We start from the raw sequence: 23,140 nt of genomic DNA on the forward strand, positions 1-23,140 counted from the left end.
TATGCTGGTTTTCTTCAGCAATCAGAGAGCGATACTGTAATGTTGTGGAGAACATGTACTGCTCAATCCCAGAAACACTGCAGTATTTTTTTACTGAATCATGGGAACATCAAATCTGCCCATTTTGGTATGGGAAATCTATTATTGGAGAGTGGGATGGATGAAGAACATTGAGTTATTTTTCTGGTTCTACACTCTCAGACAAAAAGGTACAAAAGTTGTCACTGGGGCGGTACCCTTTAAAAAGCATACCTTTGTACCTATAGTAAAGGATCCAGTCATCACTTTCTCATCTTTGCTGATCTTGTTCTTGTAATGCAATGCGCTGATGATAAGACTGAAATGTTTAAATAGAATGAAAGACTATGTAATTTTTGACAAAGGCCGGTACAGGTGTATGAAATGGAATGAATATGTGCAGATAAAAGAAAAAAACAGGTAAAGTTGATTGCTATCAATTCACTCATGGAATGTGATCTAAAGAGAGTATTAGCTAAATTGTGTTTATTGCATTTTTTCCCCTTTAATATTTGTAAATGCAAGCAATTGTAAGCTCAAAGATTTCAGTTTATGACAGGTGAAACATGTTATTGCTTTAGCATAGAAAACAACTCGGAGAACGTCCTCCTCTAGGTAGATCAAAGAAATGTCTTGTAATCTCATTTTGGAAAATACTGACAAATATATAAGTAGATGTATAAGGTATGGACTGCTTTTATTGACAAGAACATCATGTGTTTTAATAAACAATACCAGATACTGTACTGATTACTGTAACTGTTATTTAACAAATTTTCTTGTGTTAAATTATTTTGTTTTACCTGTCAATTTGATGTATATGTATATTTTCTGTATATTATGTATATTATTTTAATTATTATTTTCTTATGCATTTTTATTTTTCTGTATATTTATATTGATTGTTTGTAGTAGTATAGTTGTATTTTCAGAGGTCAGCTTTGATTTATCTCTTGGTGTTTGAATGTCAGTCTCTTTCTGGTCATTTCCTTTTGTCCTTCAGTCAAGTGCTGTTTACTGTGAGACTAAAATTCCAAAGTGGTGTATAAAACCAATAGGCTTCCTCGCAACAGTAGGACCTCACCCACATAGAAGTCTGTGACTAATCAAATCTTGCATGCTGTAATCAATCAATCAATCACCTTTATTTATATAGTGCTTTAAACACAATACATTGCGTCAAAGCACTGAACAACATTCATTTGGAAAACAGTGTGTCAATAACTGAATTCAATGATGAACTGCCTTAACTATCATTTTGCATTATGTCATCTGTTCAGTTAAATAGTGTCTGTGCATTTATTTGCAATCAAGTCAATGATATCGCTGTAGATGAAGTGACCCTGTACTGTATATATACTTGATGTTCCGGACATGAGTGGGGCCTCTGCTAAGAAAGTGAAAGTTACATGAGTGCAATCCTGAGACTTCATTTTCAGTTTGTTTGGTCTGGGTGGTGAGTGAATGCTTAAGTTGTTATACTGTTGTCTAAAAGACATCAAGTGGTAAGAGTGCATTTAAAAAATGCCAGATGGTGAATGCACACACTTATTGCTAATTCACATGGTATTGTTTCCTCATAATGTGTGAGTTTCCACTGATCTTCCTCTGTTTGGAGATGTGACTGAGGATGTGATCTCACTCTCCAGAAATCCAGCCTATGTGACTTTTTTGCTTATGACTGAAGCCAGGCTTGCCTTTATACTGGACACCCCACCCTGTTGTGCTCTCTCTCTCTCTCTCTCTCTCTCTCTCTCTCTCTTATCTCATGGAGAGGCCATTAGAGGCGTGTAATGTCCATCCATACTCCACAAGGCATCCCGGGTTGGTTTTATACCCATTAGTGAGTAGGAGAGCTTCATCTCCATAAACAAAACTTTTTGTTCCAAATTATTTGTCCATCATTTACCTAAAATAAATTATTTAATTCATATAAACAAGAGTGTGAAGTTTTCATTTTATATTAAACATTCATAAAATTATATTATAGTTATATTTTTTATTTTGTAAAAAAAATAACAAATAATTATATATATATTATATTCAAAGTTTAAATTCAAAAGTCCGAATCTGAATTCTCATCAACGAGAAAAGGTCTGAAATAATTGTTATTACAAAACTTGTTTTTAATAAGCATGCTCATAACTTTATTTTACAATATAACTTTATATATGCAATTATCATATTCATTACATCTTCAAGTTGTACTTGCATTTACTCTGAACTGTTGTCTGAGTCATCTGAGTGATACGAGTGCATGTGAAATCCTAGATCGAATTCTCTCCGGACAGGAGAAGGGGCTGGTTTAGATCCTAAATGATTCAATGACTCGCTTATAAAGAAAGTCCCTTGTTTCAATCCTCATTGAATCACTGTGTTTGAATGAATCAGTTGAGTGAATGGGCGCGTTCGACTTGAAGCAGCGCTGCACAGAAATTATCACTGTATGACATCAAAGTACAGCGAGAGCGATTTGAATGCATTGGATCCGTGCGCTCTCTTATCGCTCTCACGGTACTTAAATCTGTTGAGTGAATGATTCATTGACTTAAAGATGTGCATCAGTCTTAATAGGTACTACATTAGAATTTGAACTTACTTCATGGCCATTAAAAAAGTATGTTCTATATAGTATGAATATGGGTAGTATGAATGAAATTTGGACATACTGCTTCTGCCATGTTGTTACTGTCACACCCCTAGACTCATTATGTGTGTTTTTGCCCCTGAGACCCAGTTTGTGTCTCCCGTGGTTGGTTCATTTGGTGTGTGTTTCTTCCCCATGTGTTCCATGTCCCTGTTAATTTAGTCATTCCTCTCATCTGTGTTTCCCCAATTATCTTATATATAAGGTCTGTTCAGTATGTGTATGTCGGGTCTAAAAGTAAGTATTTGTGTCTTCCTCATGTGTTCCAACTTGGAATTACCCCTGTATTGGATTATTAAAGACTCTCGAGATTATCCTTAACTCCATGTTCCTTCAGGCAGCGTATGTGACATTTACTATCACATAACCTACCAGCGACAGTTATGTCCCTTCACTGACATTAATAAATACTCTCCTGAGGCCTTACGGGATATTAAAGTGCTCATCAGCTGCACACTTCAGAATCTGGGTGGAAGAATTAGGTCATAGGGTATTTTTCACGTACTTTTTTTTTAATACTATGAATTTGGACATGCTACTCTTTTGGCATACTGTGGAATAGGGGTGCACGATAAATATCGGCCGATATAATCCTGATTGAATTAGTGTGTTTAAAGGAATGGGTTGAGTGAATGATTCCTTGACCTTGACTTTGATGCACTCTGTTGAAAGGGTCAGTATAAATTTTTTTTTTTAAATGTTTGTGTGCTTATATATTTCTCCACACAGGATGTTTTTGTTATTCTAAAAAATAGAAAAAAATCAGAAATGCATTTAATCCCACATGCTTTGCACAGCTACATGTCATGTCATGTTTGAGATGTTCATGTAGGCAGCCAGGTCTACACCTGAATAAAGAGGTTTATTTAAAATATTAATAAGTTAACCACATACACAATCATGATACTTGTAGATCAGTATTTTTTCTGAATTTACTAAATAATATCTTTGTTACATGTAACCTGCTTCAGACAAGAGACAAACAGTCTGTCTCTGTCTCTCTCTGTGGTCTACTGGCATGCAGAACCGGTATGCTGCAGGAATCTTTGGATCAAGGTCATTTCATGCTTCTACACATTTTCCCAGGCGGCTGATGATTCCTTTACCTTTGTGCTGCTTTGGAGTGTGATGTGGGCTGACATGTTTTCATAAGATACACACATACACACAACCCTGCATGCGCACTCTCTGACAGGGACCAATGCATTCATCTTAGTATAAAGTGGGTCAAATGGGTCATGTACCGTAATTGTTTATGCATTTATTTAGTTTAATCAGTCATTTTAAATGTTTTGTTTAGTTATTTATTTTTGCTTTTTAATGTCATTTTTAGATCTGCATATGTTGAGAGGTTTCATGACAAATCCCGAATAAAAAAGAAAAAATACTCTTTATAATGATTCAGTATGATAATGAAAGGAATTGTTCACCCCAAAATTACATTTTCAGAAAAATGTACTCACCCGAATTTGGAATTTTAGCATTACATTTCTTGCTCACCAATATGGACCCTATGCATTGAATGGGTGCCGTCAGAATGAGAATCCAAACAGCTGATGAAAACATCACAGCAATCCACATGTAATCCACACCAATCCAGTCCATCAGTTAACATCTTGTGAAGTGGAAACCTGCATGTTTATAAGAAACAAATCCATCATTAAGATGTTTTTACTTCAAACCATCAATTCCTCTCCACAATATTTATATCTGCAGTGAAAAAGTCATCTTGTCTGAATCAGCAGAGAAATATGCACGGATTAAGTACCAGTTACAAATCATAAAAGTCCAAACCAGATCTAAACCAATATGTTAATGTTTTTGATCTAAGAGTCAACAGGGGATGGACTTTTTTTAACTGGTAAAAAAGTGTTATTATGGATTATGGAGTTCTATTTGGCCAGAAGCAGTTTAAAGTTAAAATGCTCATATGATTGATTGTTTCCAAATTGGTTCCAAAAAAGAAACTAAATCTTGGATGGCTTGAGAATGAGTACATTTTCAGCAAGTTTTCATTCTTGTGTGAACTATTTCTTTAACATCCGGCATTCCTCACCCTGCCAGTGTCTTGTAGAATGCTACTGAATTATCATCTCTAATTAATTCACAAGATGCTTTTGGGTTTGAATGAGATTCCAGTATGTGGTTAGACCCACTGCTTGGCCAAAACAATTCGTGACTCATTTAGTTCCCACGTTAGTTCCTGACATTTAAGACATTTATCAAGTGTACCATGTCTATTTGGACAGATTTATTTTAAATACATATGTTTTGTTTGTTAGTTTCTGTTTATCCATATTTTTGTGAAGTTTGTCTTCACAAGGTAAAAAAAAACTAAGTTTTTACACAAAGTAAAAAAAAAGTTCAGGCCCAGTGCTTATAAACAACCACATAGAATTTCAAGCAGTGTGGCAGTGTTTTTCATGAATGGAATATACCAGACAACACAAGAGTCTGTTATCTTTGCATTTGGGCACTATTATGGCTAAAGTTCTGCTCCATTTACAATGCATATTTCGTACTAACTCCAACATAAACATCAACACAAAAGACACCTTTTTAGCTATTCATTAAAATAATGTGGGTGTTACTCAAGATGCTATTTCACAATCGAATTTCACCTGTCACAGACTGTTATGATCAAATAATTAATGAATATGTGTTGGTTTGTGGGTCAGCAGGCGGCAGTTGATCATTTAATCGTGGTTCCATCTCTCAAGGCTATAACACATGGTTAATTTGTCAGTTATTTCTTATTAACCAACATCTGCTTCAAGAAAGACAGACAGTAAGGTGCAGTTAACAAAAGGATTATTTTCTGGACATTTTAGATGAAGGAAAGCATCATGTATATGTTTTTATCTTGGGCATGGCAATGTGTTTGATATCCTGTAAAAGTAGTCCATTCAAGCTGTTTTCTCGATTTCTTATTGGCTATTCGTATTACACTGTTATGTAACCCATCAAGCCCAACTTGTCATTTCCCCTTTCGAAGGCTCTGTCTTTGTGTCATGAAACTTTTTGTGTGCTTTGTTGTTCACTACCATCATTATTGTACATTCTTGCCATTTTGTGAAAACAATAATTATAGATCTGCTAAGTGAGACTATCAATGCATTTATCCCATTTATTACAAGCTTGAATTGTGCATGAAATGCAGCCCTCAATAAATTTACAGATGAGACGTTTAAAAGAATGCATGTAAATGAATGGAACGAGTTTACTAGACATGTGCATCTGCACGTGAGGGGAAATAAAAATGTGAAAGAAAAAAAATTATATCATGTGTCATGTAAAGGCTATGTCTGCATGTAAAAAAAATCTAGAATTATGCCATCCATGACTTGTTTCAAAAGTGCATTAAATGTACTTTTGACGGGTTGTGAGTAGAAGATTTGCTAGAATGCTATGCATGTGACTGGGCAGGATGGAGACGTGCATTTGCAACGTGAATTGAGCAGGAGGAGGGACTGGTTTTTGGGTGTTCATGCAGTCAGAAGAGTTGTTCTGTTTTTATCTGTGTCTGTAGTTCAACAGGAAAGACTCATGCCAGGGATTGCATCCTCCGTTATGTCAAAAGTGAAAGTTTTAACAGTGCAAACTAGTTCTGTTGATGCCTAAGGCAACAACACAATCGTCCTCTTTGCATAGGCACAGCCACAAGCAGCTGGCACTGTGAGGTGGTTATATATTAGTTAGCAACACCGAGAAAAGCCCCAACATGGAACTTTTTTGTTTGGAAAAGGACGCAATCGTGCGAGCTCAGAGAGATCCCAACATCTTCTGCGATGAAAGAGTACTGCAAAGTCTTTTAACAGTGGAGGACAGATATGTTCCGCAGGGACCCTATTTTAAATGTGTCCAGAAGGAAATTCAGCCTTTTATGAGGCGGATGGTCTCGACGTGGATGCTGGAGGTTTGTAGTTCCAGTTGTATTTCTGGAAACGGTTTGCTTGTAATGTAGAATATGTTGGCAAGTACCTAATGTAGCATATAGCTGGACTTTGTCATGCATTCGTTTTATTACAGTGCAGACAGTCAAACTCGAGACAACATTTGTTCACACCTGTATGCGTAGCTATAGCATATATGTTGATAAATATGGAAAGGAAAAGTTTGATCAAGAAATCAGCAGGAAATGCAACGCTGAATCTCCGCTACACGATTATGTACAGCCTACTATAAATGTTCATTTAATAAAAAACACTTTAGTATTTTTCTCCAATGCATGCTTTTTTAGACAGATAGGGGTCTGTGCTTTATTTACACGTGTTTTATGAATGGTTTTATACATTTGTGTAATTTTTCTGAATTTTTTAAACAGGCGCAGCCTTCGAGTTGCTCGGTGCGAAAGTGCAGCTAAGAACCGTCGATTTAAATGTATTCCAGTTCATCAAAGAAACATAATAATAATTGTCGGATATAATTTGTATAAGAACGATACATAGTCTATACATAATATTATATGCTGTCATTACTTAGTGTTAGATCATATTTTTCTTATCGTGACGAATCACCAAAGCAGTTTCAAAAATTCGCAAAAATGACACTAACCATGTGTGGGCGTCATTGGGTTTAACCTATGGGTTTAACAGCACACCCTGCTTGAAATGAATGAAGATCTTTAACTGCTGGAAAGTTCCTCTTTCTCATGAAGAGAAATAGTAACAGTAAGCACATATTCTACAAGCTGCAAATAGGCCTAGTAGCTATAGATAAAAAAAATATTATGTGTATATATTTATATGTCTAGGTGGAAAAAGCATGCTAAAACAACTACAACAGTAGAATATGAACAAAAATGCCTGGTTAAGAGCATTGAGCTAACTATGACAACAAAAAGATGTAGCAAGAACAAACAAATGTTAAATGAATAGTAATTATTAGACAGCCTTGATTATTAAATTGTGAATTATTTCTGTCCGTGTCTCTGTAGGTTTGTGAAGAAGAGAAATGTGAAGAGGATGTCTTTCCCTTGGCTATGAACTACCTGGACAGATTTTTAGCTGCAGTCAATACAAGAAAATGTTATTTGCAGCTTTTAGGGGCCGTGTGTCTCTTCCTGGCTTCAAAATTAAAAGCATGCCAACCGCTGTCGGCCAGGAAGCTCTGCATATACACAGACAACTCTATTACATCTCAACAACTGCTGGTAAGAGCTGATGGCCTTGATGACAACAAAAAGTCTTCCATCTGTTGTGTAATTATTCAAACTTCAGATTATATGTTTTAAAATATATATATATAAATAGCCCTAGGTTTGTGAGCTGCTGATTCATCATATTTTTATTATTGTGAAATGTAGCTATTGGGGAAGTGAATTTAGCTTGCTTTGCCCCCTAATGTTGTTTTTAATGTTGAGCTGTGATGAAATACTCTTTTGATTTTTAGCACCTCTGAACATCTTGAGAAGGTGTTTTGATACTGTTCCCATAAATTGGCAAGGACTCTCTACTTACATCATACACTCTATTCTTATCACATATAAGCTGGTAAAACCCTTAATGCCTAAATGGAAATTATTTCTAGAGCTTTTGGATATTATGTGTGTTTAAAGACAGAAGACGAGAGAGAGAACAGGAAAGACAACTGGGTCGAGACAAAAAGGTTTCTTATAATTCGCAGAGGTTATTCTTGTATAAAACTGATGCATCTGCAGACTGGAGCATGGCTTTAGAAGTCTTGACCTTGCTGATTTGGTGTCACTTGTCAGGGACTGTACCTTCTTGGTGGAGTTTTCACTAACTCAAACACAAATTTCTCACACTCTCTTTTCACTTACCAGCACACACACAGTGAGGGTGTAGAGCTTCTCACTTTGGCTGGTTTTCCCCTTGTGTCTCTGTTCTTGAGAGTTTCTGAGAAAGCAGCTTAAGCAGGCGAAACAAAGCCAGCTGGGCACGTGCAAGGAAGGAAGTTGAGCGTGTGAATGAAATGCAGCATCTGGTTGGAGGAGATGTGATACAAGGGGTGGAGCTTTACACGATAACCTGATTTATTTTACAACCATGATGTCCTTTTGAGCAAAACAGATCCATATTTAAAGAGCAACTTGACTCATTTCTCCCCCGTTTTGAAGAATCACAAGTTTAGCGTTGAGTGACAGAAACACAACCTAGATTTTTTAAAATGCCAGTGTCAGTAGATCCCAAAGATTTGTGTAACAACTTTTGCCAAGGCAATACATGTCTTTGCATTTTTACACATTTTAGCCTAGTGAGTATGGCATATATTTGGGTTTTGCCGCAAGATTGACAAACTTTGCACAGTTGAAACACTAGGGGGCAATGAAATAAACTGTAGTCCAGAGTGATTAAGTCAAATGCATTATCATTGACAAACACTAGTGGAGTGATGATATCAGATTGTGATAGTTTGTCTAATATTTTTGTAGACAGTTAAGTTGAGATTCACACAAAAAAAAAAAGTGGTAAATAAAACTAAATACTAAAAACTAAAACTAAATAAATAAAAGTTTGTTTTACAACAAAATACTTGTCATTACTTGTATTACTTGTAATTTATTTGCCATTATTTGTGAAATTTACTAACAGTTTCTGAGTTTAAAGTACGCGTGAACCGTAAGTTGCAAATGGCTTTTCTCCAGTGTTGTGACGTATTTCCGAGAGAAACAGAATACTAAATGAGGAAAATAGTGGGCGTGGCTTTATTTTCCAACACGCCCCTCATTGGATCTAGAAAAATAGTTAATGACAGATATCTCACAAAGCCCATTTCGTGTTCTTTCCAGTTTTTGAAGCATTTGTGTGTGAAGTGCTTCGAGCACACCCGTGACCTCTCTGTTATCCCTCCTTACCATCGAAATGTAAAGATTCGAGCCATCTGAACCGTAACGAGGGAATATTAGGGAATGTTGTTTCATGAGTGCCACATCCAAAAATGCACCTCCTCGCCATCTCTCCTTTCACGCGCTGTCAATGCTCGTAAACACACAGGCAGACAGACTTTAAGTAAATCCTATACCAGTCCACATGCACGAATAGGCATGTATAAATTCCATAGAAGATCTAGACAGGTGGAGCTGGTGGAGGTGGAGTGTTTTAGGTGAACCAGTTTACAGCGAACACTGAACCTGAATATTTAAAGGGAACATCAGATGAAATGTTCACTTTTTTAAGCTTTTTTTTTTTATTATTCATTTATTTAGGTTTCTGGCGTGTCTGCCAGCTCAGAAAAGCTTAAAAAAAACACACAGCCAGTTTGTTATGGGCTGTCTGAAACCGTGTCATCCAGCGACCTGTTTTATTTTGCAGTCGGTTTCTATGTAGATAGCTAGCTGTTTGAATAAGACCACATCTGAGCCATATAAGGAGTCCAAGACAGCAATTCAGGTCTTGTGTTGACACGCTCCAGGAAGAGAGGGGTGGGGCGAGCAGATGCTCATTATAACTTAAAGAGACATGCACCGAAATGGGTCGCTGTGACCAGATATATTTTTGATAAGGTAAAACGGGTGTTGTTTTACATTTTTAACCAAAGTATGTTACAGACATTTCATGAAGACCCTAAAAAATCATACCAACTTGTGGAAAATGGACATCTGATTTCGCCTTTAAATGTTGAGCAAGATATCTCATTGACTGCACAATCGGCCAATCAGCTTTTGCTATGTAGCAAATTATGTGATTGCTAGCAGACTGCGTGTAAAGAGCCTAGCATATAGATCTATGTAATTAATCAATTCCAAAATCTAAAAAGGTGGATTGTGGGTAATATAGTCGATTGAGTTTATGTACACTCGTATTCACTATCTCTTGTTCTGTTTCTTTCATCCTCTGTCTCTGTTGGAGTGGGAGTTGGTGGTTCTTAATAAATTGAAATGGAACCTGGCTGCCATCACCCCACTTGACTTTATTGAACACATCCTGCACAAACTGCCCTTTCCCGAAGAGAGACTGACGCTGATCCGCAAACACGCGCAAACCTTCATCACCCTCTGTGCAACAGGTAGGACCCGAGTGACAGAGCACTGACTGCATTCGTCAGAAATACTGTGCTAAAGATGTATTATGTGAATGTGTTATGATGCTTTCTGCCTTGTTATTCGTGTCTATATAAAAGTTTTTTATATTTAACTGGGTGTGTGTTTCTGCGGCCCTGCATCTGTTCAAGAGACCGAGGCCTGAGCACAAGCCAAGATTGAGGAGCTTTTTTGAGCGATTGCAAATGTTTTTGTCAGTGCCTTTAACAATTTTCTCAAGTCAGGAATGTTGGTTTAGTGCACAGCTGCTGTACAGAGGCAGTCAGTCGAGTATAGGGTGTTTATTCAAGGATGACTGTTGTGTCCTGAAATAAGCACCACGCTAACACCAACAAAGCAGATGTAACGAAAGGCTTCCAGCACAAAATAGCCAAGGCTTTCCTCCCCAACTAAAAACCGAGAGCTGGTTCTCAGGATCTCAAGGCAGCTGAAGAGGGGGAGTAGTTCCTGGAAACCTCAATCCCTTCTGATGTATGAAGGGAGGGAGGAATTAAGGAGGATTGAGAGGAGAAGGAAGGTTCATTCACAGCTACAGGACAACTTAACGGAGGTAGTAGTGATGTTAAAACAGGTCTGAAACCTGAGAGGATGTGAACGTGAGGTTCAGGTTTTACGAGGAATTCAAAACAGATGTAAGATGCAGTAAGAGACTCCTCAGTCAGATTCCATTATCACAGCTGTTTCCTGGGAAGTTGTTTTGAAGTGTTTCACAGGTGGTGACTAATGTTCTGTGGAACTTACTGACCAGGTCACTGATGTTTGGGGATGTGTGTGTGCTTGTTTTTTCCTCAGATCACAGCTTCACCATGTACCCTCCCTCTATGATCGCTACAGGATGTGTGGGGGCAGCAGTATGTGGCCTCCAGCCTGACCAGAGCAATCAAAATCTGTGGGGGGACAGTCTGACAGAGCTGCTGGCTAAAATCACCCACACTGAGGTGGTAAGTGTCCAGCATCTTCATACTGTTAAAGAAAAAAGCGGAGCAAATTACCATTCAAGATGAAGGTTAACCAAGGATTAGCCCTTTCTTTTTTCTTTAGTTGTACAATAATCCATTCATTCTGCGATATTTTATGAAAGAACAACTTCCTGATTACCTCATTTTTTCTTCTGTTTGTATTTTCTTTCAGAAAGGGAAGTTAGGATGGGACACATATATATGGTCTCATTTGTTGATTAAAAGCTTTATTTCAAGCAATGATGTTTTAATATCATTAAAATACTATTTTGTTTTTATTCATGTTTTTGAAAAAAAAATTTTTATTTTATTTAATGTTTTCTTTCTAGTTTTAGACATTTTATTTTGTAATTTGTATTAGTTTTTTTAAATGTCTATATAGTTTTTATTTATTTGTATTTTAGTTTTAGATATATTAGAACATCAAGTTAAATTAAATGAAAATGAGAAATGTTGCCTTAGCAGCTAACTGAAATAAAATACATTTTTTGTCAATATTTTAGTTTCAGTTGACATTTTAATTTCAGTCATACACATACACACACACACACACACTCACACATACATATATATAATTTTTTAATGGTTTTATTTTTAGTTAACCCTCAACATAAATGATTCCAGATGTTTGAAGAGGTTAAAGTTTGCTGAGGCCCCTCGATTTGAGAAATACTGTTCTAGAGACTCTTATTTAATGATAGTTTAGCATTGTCAGTTTTCAATACTGAAGTCAATTTTGCCTGTGACAAATGGTGGGCATAGCAGACATGTGCGTGTGCCGGACATTCATGCATGACTGTATGGAAATGGAGAAATGTGTTATGAATGAGTGTTTGTGTGTGTTCACTGCAGCAATGGTGGTGTGTTTTCAGAGCTGCATACTTGTGGCGAGACACAGTCCTCTCAACCACATCTGTGGATTAAAGTGCAATATAACACACACACACACACACACACCCAGGCTCTTACACAAATCTACACATCTTGGCTTCAGGCTGTTTTGAAGGTCTCACAGTAAAACTGTTTTGAATTGGACCCAGAGAGTGAACGCCCCATTTAAACTCCTCACATGCACTCATAATGTTTAACACATTCTTTTCTCACCCCTCAATGTAATGTGTTAAGTTTTTTCTCCACTTAAAGTTCTTGCCGTTAGCAACTATTCCTTCCTATGCCTGTAGTTGTCAGGGCAACAGGGACTGTTGTGGCTGTATCCTTCGGTCCAAGGAGAGAACAGGGTTTAATTATCCTGAGAAAAAGATGAGAGTTTGATACGGGATCATTCTGTCAGACCGCCCACATTTCTGCAGAAAGAGACAGAGACATTGGTCAGTGTTTAATTTGAAAAATAAAGGTTCCAAAAGGTTTTTTTTTTTGTTGTTTTTTTGCATCAGTGACATAGGAGAACCATTTTTGGTCCCTCAAAGAACCAATCAGCGAACAGTTGAAAAAAAAATAAAGATTTTTTTTTCTGCAAAAAAGAACTTTAAAGATTCTATGGATGTTAATGGTTTTTTTTTTTTTACTATCAATGGCAATAAAGAACTTTTGATTTTAAGAGCCCTTTATAGCCGATCGGTGTAAAGTCCGAACCAGTTTGCAGCTTTATTTTGCTTAACAACTGCCCACTTAGACAGGAAAAAATCTGTCTGACCACATGAGGAAAACAACAGTCTGTTTCATTTTATGTGGTGTTTAGGGGCAACACTGTTAGCATGAGTTTATACATTTGTAAAAACAGCAAAGATTATTGACGTAAAAGAAAGTACAGTTTCAGTCTTTCTACTTCAAAATGTAATGTTCAATTTAATACTGCTTGCAACTTCTTTGTAATACATTGAGAAATTTACTAGCAGTTTCAGAGGGACGGTATTGCAAAGTAAATCCTACACCCACATTTTTTCAGTTGAGTTTCCACAGTAATCATGGGCAAATCATTGAAGTAATTGCACAACAGCATAATTGGTGTATTAGGAAAATTATGCACATCTTTTGTGCAGAGTCTTATAAAAAATAAAGGTTCCAAAATGCGGGACTTTTATAGCAATGCCATAAAATAAACATTTTTGGTACCCCCAAAAAACTTTTAGTTAACAGTTCTTAAATTAACCATTTTTTGTTTAATAGTCTCAAGAACCTTATTCCACAACAAAGATACTTTTGTGTGGTGGAAAGGTTCTGTAGATTCCGTATGTATTCCACAACTGTACATAGAAATTTAGTCTATTTCTGTATATACAGTATATATTATATTACTGTGTGTTTTTGTTGTTGTTGTCCAGTTCACTGGAAGCTTCTGTCACCAGAACAAATTCCTTGTATGTGCAAACAAGGTCTTTCTGATTTTGATTTAAAAAAATAACCTTTAATTTTAAGAGATTTTTGAAAGGTTTTATGGATGTAACTAAATCAAAGTTTTTTTATTGGAATCAATGGTGAAGAACCTTACACTAAGAAAGAAAATGGTTCACTGAAAGGTTCTTTGGGAAAGCTTTCTTTGGCATCACTGTGAAAACCCTCTTGGGAACCTTTATTTTTAAGAGTGTATGTCAGTAGTACACAGTGCCATCTGAGGTTGAAGCTATCTAGTGTGCATAGTGCTTACCTTGGTTCTTCTTTCTTCTAGGATTGTCTGAAATCTTGTCAAGAGCAGATTGAGCAGTTACTGACCAGCAGCCTGAAAGAAAGTCAACAACAGCATCAACAGCTACAGGAGGGCAGAGCCAGCAACAAAGGGACGGAATCTCAAAGTCTGTCCTGCACCCCTACAGATGTCCGTGATGTTAACTTATGATGTCGGTTCCTGTTCCCATCCACCTCCTCAGCCTAGAAAAGATTCACTTGTCATTATATTACTGAATGGAAATTGAATTTCAAAGCCTCATTAGATGGTTATACACACATAATACATGAACGCAAGCTTGATATTTTATAACAGAGCATAACAGCTGCTACTGCCGTCTCATATCCGCAGGTGGTGGCGTTTTACATACTTGAAATTTAATTGAATTGGCCTCAAACAATGATTTAATAATGCAGTATGTTGCGTATTACTTAACAAAGAGCACACATCTGTTTTGGCTATCATATACAACTGTATTATTATTATAATTTTTGTGGTTATTTCATAATTATAATAATAATACCTATTATTCTAAAAAATATATATATTATGCTTTTTATTTTATAAAATGTATTTCCTTAGTAATTCCCAGAGGCTATTTTTTATATAATATTGGAAGCATGTGATCCCAGGAAAAATGCTGTTCTGGGGTCTATCAGTCCTTTCAGTGGGATCTATTTTCTTATCATAGAGATATTAATACAATGATCTGAAGAGTTACTTCTCAGATACAGGTGACTCGTAGTATAGAGATTATTTACAGTGAATGTTATAGCATGCCAGAAGGATACATGAATACATGTTAAACCATTTCTATCCATGCATGGTGACCATCACGGCTTCACGAGGGCACAGGACAGTTCAGATGGACACTAAGTATGAAGTGTAGGTGGAGTAAAGGTAGGGAGAGAAGGAAGGAGTGAAAAGAGGCGAATCGAAGAATACAGATTGAAAGGTTTTGCACGTGGTTGAAATATGAACGGTTTTAGGCAGGTGTTTTTTGGAACGCTCTAAAGTTTATAATGAATAAGTGTGAAGCTGTTCGCTTTTTTGACCTGTTAAACACCATCACTTATGGGTCAGAGACACTCGCAATGCTGGAGGGATTCAATCATTTGGGAGTCTTAAAATCCTTCTTAGCAAAGATGATACAAATGCACTTTCAGATATCACCTCTCACTGGTTATCCGTGGTATACAAGAGGAGGGCGAATCATTCTAAAGGGTTTTTATTTTATTTGCATTATTTTTCTTAAATTATTTTGTTTTGGGGCTGGTTTCCCATATTAGCTGTGCCTTGCGGGTTATAGTTTTAAATTTAGACCAATACATTTAGACCAAAAACTGATCTAACAGTCATCTACCAATTGAAATGGTGAGGCTTGACATGCCAAGATTGGTTGCGTTTTACTTTAGTTGTGTTGAATTCATGTCAGCATAGATAGGACATCATCAAATTATTATCATTAAATCACTTTATTTTATTAGTTTATTTTATTTTCTGTTCTCAAAATATCAGTCATCTACTTGAACTTTTCTCATATATAGGAAAAAGATATTTTGAAACATTACGCTGTTTTCCTTTCTATGTATTCATTTGTTCTTGCACTTTTGAGAATTTATCCTCTTTATATTAATGGACTTAAAAGTAACTCGGAGGTCTGAGATGTTTACTTCAAACATATTATGCGTTGTGCTGACATCAACGTGCCATTCCAACACGTCTATGCAAGCGATGTTATGAGTGTTTTTCAAACAAAGTTAATTTTCATTCTCAATGTTCACCTATTTTCACCCATTTAGGTTTTGAGAGAGTTTGTGTACTGTATTATATCCTTAAGTTCATTTTGTGTTCTTCCTTTTCCTTTATCTATGTGTAAATGTTTGAACTTGTGTTCCAGTGCTGCTAAAAGAAAAAGAAAAATGAAAAAAGAGCTATTGCATACTTAATATCGGTTTCCATGTTGCTGCTATGTCAAAATTATTGAACGTGTTTTTATGGTGGCTGCATGTCTGTTTTCTGTTGGCATTTACACTGTCAATTACTTTCATGCATGAAGTGCCTTGGCAGTTATTTGCAGATATTTGCATGAACAGTCTCGCCTCATTTGTGTTAAATCTAACTTAACTGTTGTCTGACTTCTTTTTCTAGCTATTATATTACTTTCTGTAATGAAACGCCTTTATTGTTTTCAAATAATGTTCCTGCCCAGTAACAATACCTCACAGAACTTCAGTCAGGATATTTCTAGAAGAGTAGCAGGATTGAAAAGATAAAGCCGGTGTTAAGGTTAAGCCTACAAGGTTGTTTTTTTATTAACTTGTTAGATACACATTTGCCAAACAGCTGTAAAGGTATTTTCTTATCAGGTGGTTGATGTAAGACTGGAGCAACGCATCGTTTTCAAAGAAATTTTGTTTGAATTTATGTTAAAGCAGCCACCTTTTGTTGAAAGTTCCACCTCCAGATCCAAAAATTCCATCAGTTTTAGTTTTGCCCTAGAGCACTTGCCTTCAATTATCAGACATTCAATTAAATAAATCTCAATTTGAAAAATAAAAACTGTGTTCAGTTTCTGTGGTGATTCATGAGAACTGTCTCCATCTTTGACACAGTTTTGGTCTCGAGCAAGAGGCTTTACTCCTAACTTAAAGTTATGTTTATTCTTATAAGGGAATTATGGGTTGAAAACTAAAAAAACAAATATATATATATATATATATATATATATATATATATATATATATATATATATTTCTGGCCCCTTTGCTTAGAAGAGGGGTTGCAGGGAGTTTGTGGTTTTATATGCAGCTTTGCCTGTAACATAATTTAATAATTTATCTATAGTATTACAACTGATTATTATAAATATATTTTTTTATTATTTTAAACTTCAAATGATTTTTAATTAATATGAAAATCAATGTTTACACAAACAAACTGTTTTTGCGATCTTCATATCAGGTTATCGTGAAATGAATAAAAATTCACTTCTACATGTCAGGGTAAGCCATTAGCGAGAATGCTACATTTCATTTTATTAACTGAGCCATGTCTAGGCCACACTATGCAAGAGCACGTGAGAGACTTTTATTTTGAAACGCAATTATTTGCTGCCCCTTTCACTCTGTTGATATACTTTATTGTTTCTGTTTTCACGCATCATACTTTACCGCGTTCATGGAGGACTGATGCAGAGGAAGTATGTATCAAATCACCTTCTTAACGAATTGTTGGAGTGTTTAGAAACTGTTTACCCCTATAAACTATATTTTTTCATATTTTGTTAATTGTCGTGCTAGAGTCTCAGCGTAGAGTTTGCCAGGGCAGTATTTCACAAGTGCACATGCATGAAAAGCTCATATGTGTAACTTAACTCAACATTATATCTGGCTAACATGGATTAGAATACTAATAACATGCCACAATCACAACTGAATATTCTATATGTATATATATATATATATTTTATATATATATATATATATGTGTGTGTGTGTGTGTGTGTGTGTGTGTGTGTGTGTGTATATATATATATATATATATATATATATATATATATATATATATATATATATATATATATTAGTATTCTCTTTACACATAAAGCATTGACCCTTATTCAAATCATTCAGATACTTTGGAATCCATTATGGGCTGCTGATGTACTTTCTGTTTAATTATGAAAGCTTATGGTTTGGTAGAGGATCAAATGCAGATATGACACCATCAAAGGACGGCATGACCTCCATCATCGACAAGACCATAAAGCTGAGGAGAGAGGAACAGGCTCGGCAGGTTGTCCTGGCATGGGCCGTGCTGAATGTGTCTCTGGCTGGGATGATCTATACTGAGATGTGAGTTCAGATATGCCCCTAATGTGGTTTCAGTGTCTTCTAAACCATGGGTAACAAAGTCACCTGGTCTTATAGGTCTGGAAAGCTTCTAAGCAGATACTACAACATAACCTACTGGCCCATCTGGTATATTGGTAAGTGAATAATAATAAGAGTTCAAAGCGTGTCAGTGATTTGGTACGCTGTTTTTCATCTGACTGGTTTTGTTGGACAGAGCTTGGCCTGGCATCCCTGTTCAGTCTCAATGCGCTTTTTGACTTCTGGAAGTATTTCAAGTATACCATGGCCCCGTCCACGATTACCGTCAGTCCAGAACAACATCGACTACTTGGACTCAGGGGTTCAGGTGAGTTAGCTGGCATCTGGAAAGAAGTGTTTTGGGTAAAAACAATCATGCAAAATGCTATTTCTCACCAAATAGACAATTTCTTGCATGCATTTTCACTGCCCTGTAACATAATTGCTTAATGAATGCCGATTACAAAAATAGTAGCTGTTTTACTCTAGCATGTCTCATATGGATAATTCATTTTTTTATGCCTAATCCTGATTTCAGTGTTAGAAATTACAGCCAGGGACAGAAGAAAATGCAAACAGGTGTTTTCTGCTATCTGTGGGTTTTACTACATCCAAACAGCAACAGAAATGCTTTTTTTTTTTTTTTTTAGTTCTTTGACATTAAATGATGTATTTGAACATATTTTCCCACTCTCTGATGATATAAATAAATTATAAAATAATAATGTTATAACAAACAAATATTATTTATTATAATTAAAAATATTATTTCATAATCATGAACTTATCCAATTGGCTTTAAAAAATATGTAGTCTGCTGCTTTGGTAGTTTTGGAAACTAATCTGTCATTGCTGTGTTAACAGGGATTCAAACCTCTCCACCTCAGAAACAAGAAAAGAAAGAAGCTTCAGTCTCAGTGCAGTCGTCGCCCCTGCAGGGTCAGAATGTACTCAGTTTTAGCCCTGCACGAACCTCAAGCACCAGCCCTAAGTTTTCCCCCAGCTGTGTGTCTGGGTTCAGTCCACCTCTGAGCAGCCCTTCTTCAGCAGGAGGACCCTTCTCACCCTCCATGGCATTCGGCAAGGTTGAGTACTTTGAAAAACTTCTTTAAAATTGTATTTTTTGATATTCTGTTCTGTTCTCACACCCATTGCATTTCCTCTCTTGCTTTTTATGTCTGCAGGTGTTGAACTATAGTACATCTCCAGGCTCTTCTCCGTACCCAAGCATCCTCGGACCAGCAGAGGGCACCAGTCTCCGTGCTCGCTACCGCACATCCCCGTCAGTCTTTAATTCGCCTGGAGGTAAGGAGGACTACATTGATGACCTGAAGACTTTGGAAAAGTTTTTACATTCGGAGGAGGAGAAAAGCCACCGCAGTCAATTGGGTAAGAGTCCTGCAGGGACATGAAGATGCTGAACCAAACTGTGGCTGTGCTAAGCAGTGGCCTACAACATTTTCTTTGCAATATTTAGGCAGTCCAGAGTCAACATCTCCAAGACACAGTCCATCGTTCTGGAACTACAGTCGTTCGGTGGGAGATTACGCACAGAGCCTGAGGAAGTTTGAGTATCAGCCGGCCTGCCGTTCACAGGCACCGTCTGCCCATAAAGACGATACGGAGCTGGGCTCCAAACAAGCTGCTGAAGAGGTGAGGATCAACTGAATTCAAGATATCTAATCATCTTTGATCCTCGTTTATTTTGCATTATTTGTAAGGTTTCTTTTTCTTTTTTTTTCTTTTTTTAAAGAGTATTTTAAAGTAGAGTTTTGCAATTTATTACAGGTCTGGGCAAGAATCACGACGAGTCGTTTGGTGAAGGATAGTATTGACAGCTGGACTGCTAAACTGAGAAATGTGAGTTCTAATTAATTAATTATAAATAAAGTATAAAATGGTGATTATTAGTATTATTAATTTAGCTTGTTTCAGTATTTATTTATTCTTTATTACTCATTTTTATTATTATTATTATTATACATTTAAGTGTTTATTATTATTATTATTATTATACATTATTTATATAATTTATTATTATTATTATTATCAATAATTTATTTTAAGATTTTTTTTGAGCCATGAAGTTTGTCAATAAATGGTGTCCATATTTTCTTTTAGTATTTATTTATTTTTATTACTAATTATTAATATTATTATATATTAAATTTTTTATATTATTTATTTATTTATTTATTATTATTATTATCAATAATTTATTTATTTTAAGATTTTCTTTTGAGCCATGTAGTTTGTCAGTAGTCTGTAAATGATGTCCATTTTTTTTTTACCTTTATACTTGTTCCAGTGGATAAATGACACCATTCTAGTTCATCTGGTCGGAGAGATGGACTCAGTCAACAGTCAGCTCAGGAGGATGGGTTGCCCTGAGCTCCAGATCGGAGGTAATTGTCTTTTCTGCCAAAAATATTTAGAGTGTAAACCTTTCTGTTATGTCTCACTTCTGTTGCCCTTGTATTATGAAGAGGCCAGCATCAGCAGTCTCAAACAAGCTGCTGTGGTCAAAGCTTCTGCAATCCCCTCCCTCAATGCTATCGTACAGTATCTGGACATTTCCCCAAACCAGGAGTATCTGGTGGAGCGAATCAAGGGTGAGCAGAATACACAACTGTCTGGGATTAAACGTAATATTTAGACTTACTGTGTGGTTCTGTCTCATGAACAGAGATGATGCTACTGTAATGCTAATGTTCATTTGTATCAATGCTCTTTGCAGAACTAGCCCACAGCGGCTGCATGAGCTCTTTCCGCTGGAATGGAGGAGGAGATCTGAAAAACCGGAAATGGGACACAGACCTTCCGACAGATTCTGCTGTGTGTTCTTTCAAACGTTTGCAGCATTTGAATGCCATATTACCAATGCATTGCAGTTTAGATGAGAGCATAAAAAATAATATTGACGTATTGCATTTACTTTTACTCTACACTGATGCAAACACTTTTGATGAACACAGATCCTGATGCATGTGCTGTGTACGTACCTGGACTCACGGCTTCCTCCACATCCTAAGTATCCCGACGGAAAAACCTTTACATCCCAGCATTTTATACAGACGCCTGATAAACCAGGTGTGCATAGACTGTGTGTTACATTGGGTTTTAACATAGAGATACTATTGTAGATTTTGAATTAGTTTTAATATTTTAGTTTTAATTACATTTTGTTTGTTATTTTGTTGTGTACTTTTGACATTTTAATTTGTTGATATTTACATTTTTATATATTTTTTTAACACTTTTTTTTTTTTTTTTAAATCAAGATAACTAAATGAATATTACCTTGCCAACTACTTGAATGTGTATGTTATTTGATATTTAATGTTTTAATTAACTATAAAAACACTTTTTTTTTTATACAGCCTGTTTAATTTATGACTTTTGCTTTTTATGTGTGAATTTCTAACAGACGTGTCCAATGAGAACCTGTTTTGCATTCATCAAAGTAGCACAAACCCTCCTCATTATCAGCTCGTCTACCAGGGCCACATCTACAGCTTGCCTAAGGTAAGAACATACTCTCCAACCATAATGACAGGGGAGTAACTTTTCTGTGATTATTGCTTTATTGTGTTTCCACAGGGTAGAAATAACTTGTTTCATACCATCCTGATGTTTCTCTACATTATCAAAACCAAAGAGTCAGGCATGCTGGGGTGAGTGTAGATCTATCATGTTATCTGTGATCTGCATCGTTTTGAGGAATTTTGTAGCTGGAATAGTTGATTCTGTTTTTGGATTGCTATTTGGATCCTTAAAGTATGTGCTACGTTGAAGTACGAAATGGATCAAACCTTTCCCCCTCTTTTTTTGTACCAGGAGAGTGAATCTAGGTCTTTCAGGAGTGAATGTACTCTGGATCTTCGGGGACTGAGTTATTGGAGAAAAACACTGCACAAGCCTTGGGATGTGATAAAGACAGTTTTTTTCACTTTTATAATCTTGTGATTTTGCATGTTTTTGAGATGCATTATACTGTCACATTACTTCCAGACTTAATGCAAATACAGAATAAACACAAAGTCATTTTAGCTGAAGCAAATGTTTTAAATTTCAACACAGAGATATTTATGACTTGAACCGGTGTCAAAATGGATCTAGTTCCACTGGATTTTGTATACATATTTTTTTGTATTTCATTCATCATACAAGAAAAACAATGTAGTTTATTCATGAATGTAAATTCTTTGTTTAGTTTGGCTGGGTGCTCACTGCAGAAGTTATGTTTTTTTATGAGTTATAAAGCAGTTACTGGTAGTTTTTCTTCATGCACTTGTAATGACATGCAACCATGAACAAGCATAAGTCATATGTACTTTTTAAATGCATTTTGGTGTAGTAATGATCATTTATTTGCTCTCAGTGATGGGCTTTTTTTTTTTTGTCCTCACTGTTATTTTGACAAAATACAGGGCTGGGACGATCTTGAATGCCAGATTACATATTTGACAAGAGAAGTTTATGTTGTTTGTATTTTATAGTGTGTCTGAAGTGAAACTTGAATTGGAATGAGCTTTAACTTTTGTCTTTTGGTTTTCCCATTAATAAATGCCCAGCACTGTTGTTATATCTATTTTAACTCTATTCCCAGTGTTAACCACTGGATGGTGCTGCACACCTACAAATGGTTATAAATGGTAAGACTATATTTATGTGCTATTTTAATATTTTATAAAAGCTTTTATAGCAGTCTCACTGGTACTGCAAACTTAAATTTCCTAGAATCCAGACTGTAATGTGTCGGGAATGACATAGGGAATATGAAAATATAATAAATGTTTTAAGAAGTCTTCCGTATTTTACACTAGTCAAACTAAATAAAAACATGATGTTCCTAGAAGTACTTTATAAATATCACATGATAATTATTCGGTACCATTGTATTATCTGTTGCCATCGTTGTACTATTGTAATGACCACTTTTTGTGAGGTCAAAGTTATAGTTGTAAGTGTTTGGTATTAAAAAATATATATATAATAGTTATTACTATATGAAAA

The 23,140-nt window shown here is 35.9% G+C and overlaps 3 protein-coding genes across 6 annotated transcripts in view; all 3 read left to right on the forward strand.

Annotated features, from left to right (window-relative positions):
- Window positions 1–23,140, forward strand: part of LOC113048471 (B-cell receptor CD22-like) — a 1,131,192-nt gene that overhangs the window by 736,002 nt on the left and 372,050 nt on the right. The window lies entirely within an intron of this gene.
- On the forward strand, window positions 6,123–16,664 carry LOC113048536 (G1/S-specific cyclin-D2-like). Its single transcript, XM_026210405.1, has 5 exons — window positions 6,123–6,581; window positions 7,602–7,817; window positions 10,474–10,633; window positions 11,460–11,608; window positions 14,253–16,664. The coding sequence occupies exons 1-5, from the start codon at window positions 6,387–6,389 to the stop codon at window positions 14,418–14,420; spliced, it is 888 nt and encodes a 295-aa protein (XP_026066190.1). The 5' UTR covers window positions 6,123–6,386; the 3' UTR covers window positions 14,421–16,664.
- LOC113048497 (transmembrane protein 209-like) lies at window positions 17,340–22,711 on the forward strand. Of its 2 annotated transcripts, none has more exons than XM_026210349.1 (15): window positions 17,340–17,451; window positions 17,954–18,106; window positions 18,182–18,240; window positions 18,321–18,452; window positions 18,989–19,209; window positions 19,309–19,513; window positions 19,602–19,777; window positions 19,913–19,984; window positions 20,433–20,529; window positions 20,611–20,736; window positions 20,862–20,959; window positions 21,100–21,214; window positions 21,552–21,649; window positions 21,725–21,798; window positions 21,962–22,711. In XM_026210349.1, exons 1-15 carry the CDS (start codon window positions 17,441–17,443, stop codon window positions 22,014–22,016), a joined length of 1,692 nt encoding a protein of 563 aa, XP_026066134.1. In that variant the 5' UTR covers window positions 17,340–17,440; the 3' UTR covers window positions 22,017–22,711. The 2 variants fall into 2 exon arrangements, with proteins under 2 accessions (XP_026066134.1, XP_026066133.1); XM_026210348.1 differs by having other exon boundaries at window positions 17,361–17,451; window positions 17,939–18,106.

Source organism: Carassius auratus, chromosome 29 (genome assembly GCF_003368295.1).
Source record: "Carassius auratus strain Wakin chromosome 29, ASM336829v1, whole genome shotgun sequence".
Taxonomy (NCBI): Eukaryota; Metazoa; Chordata; class Actinopteri; order Cypriniformes; family Cyprinidae; genus Carassius; species Carassius auratus.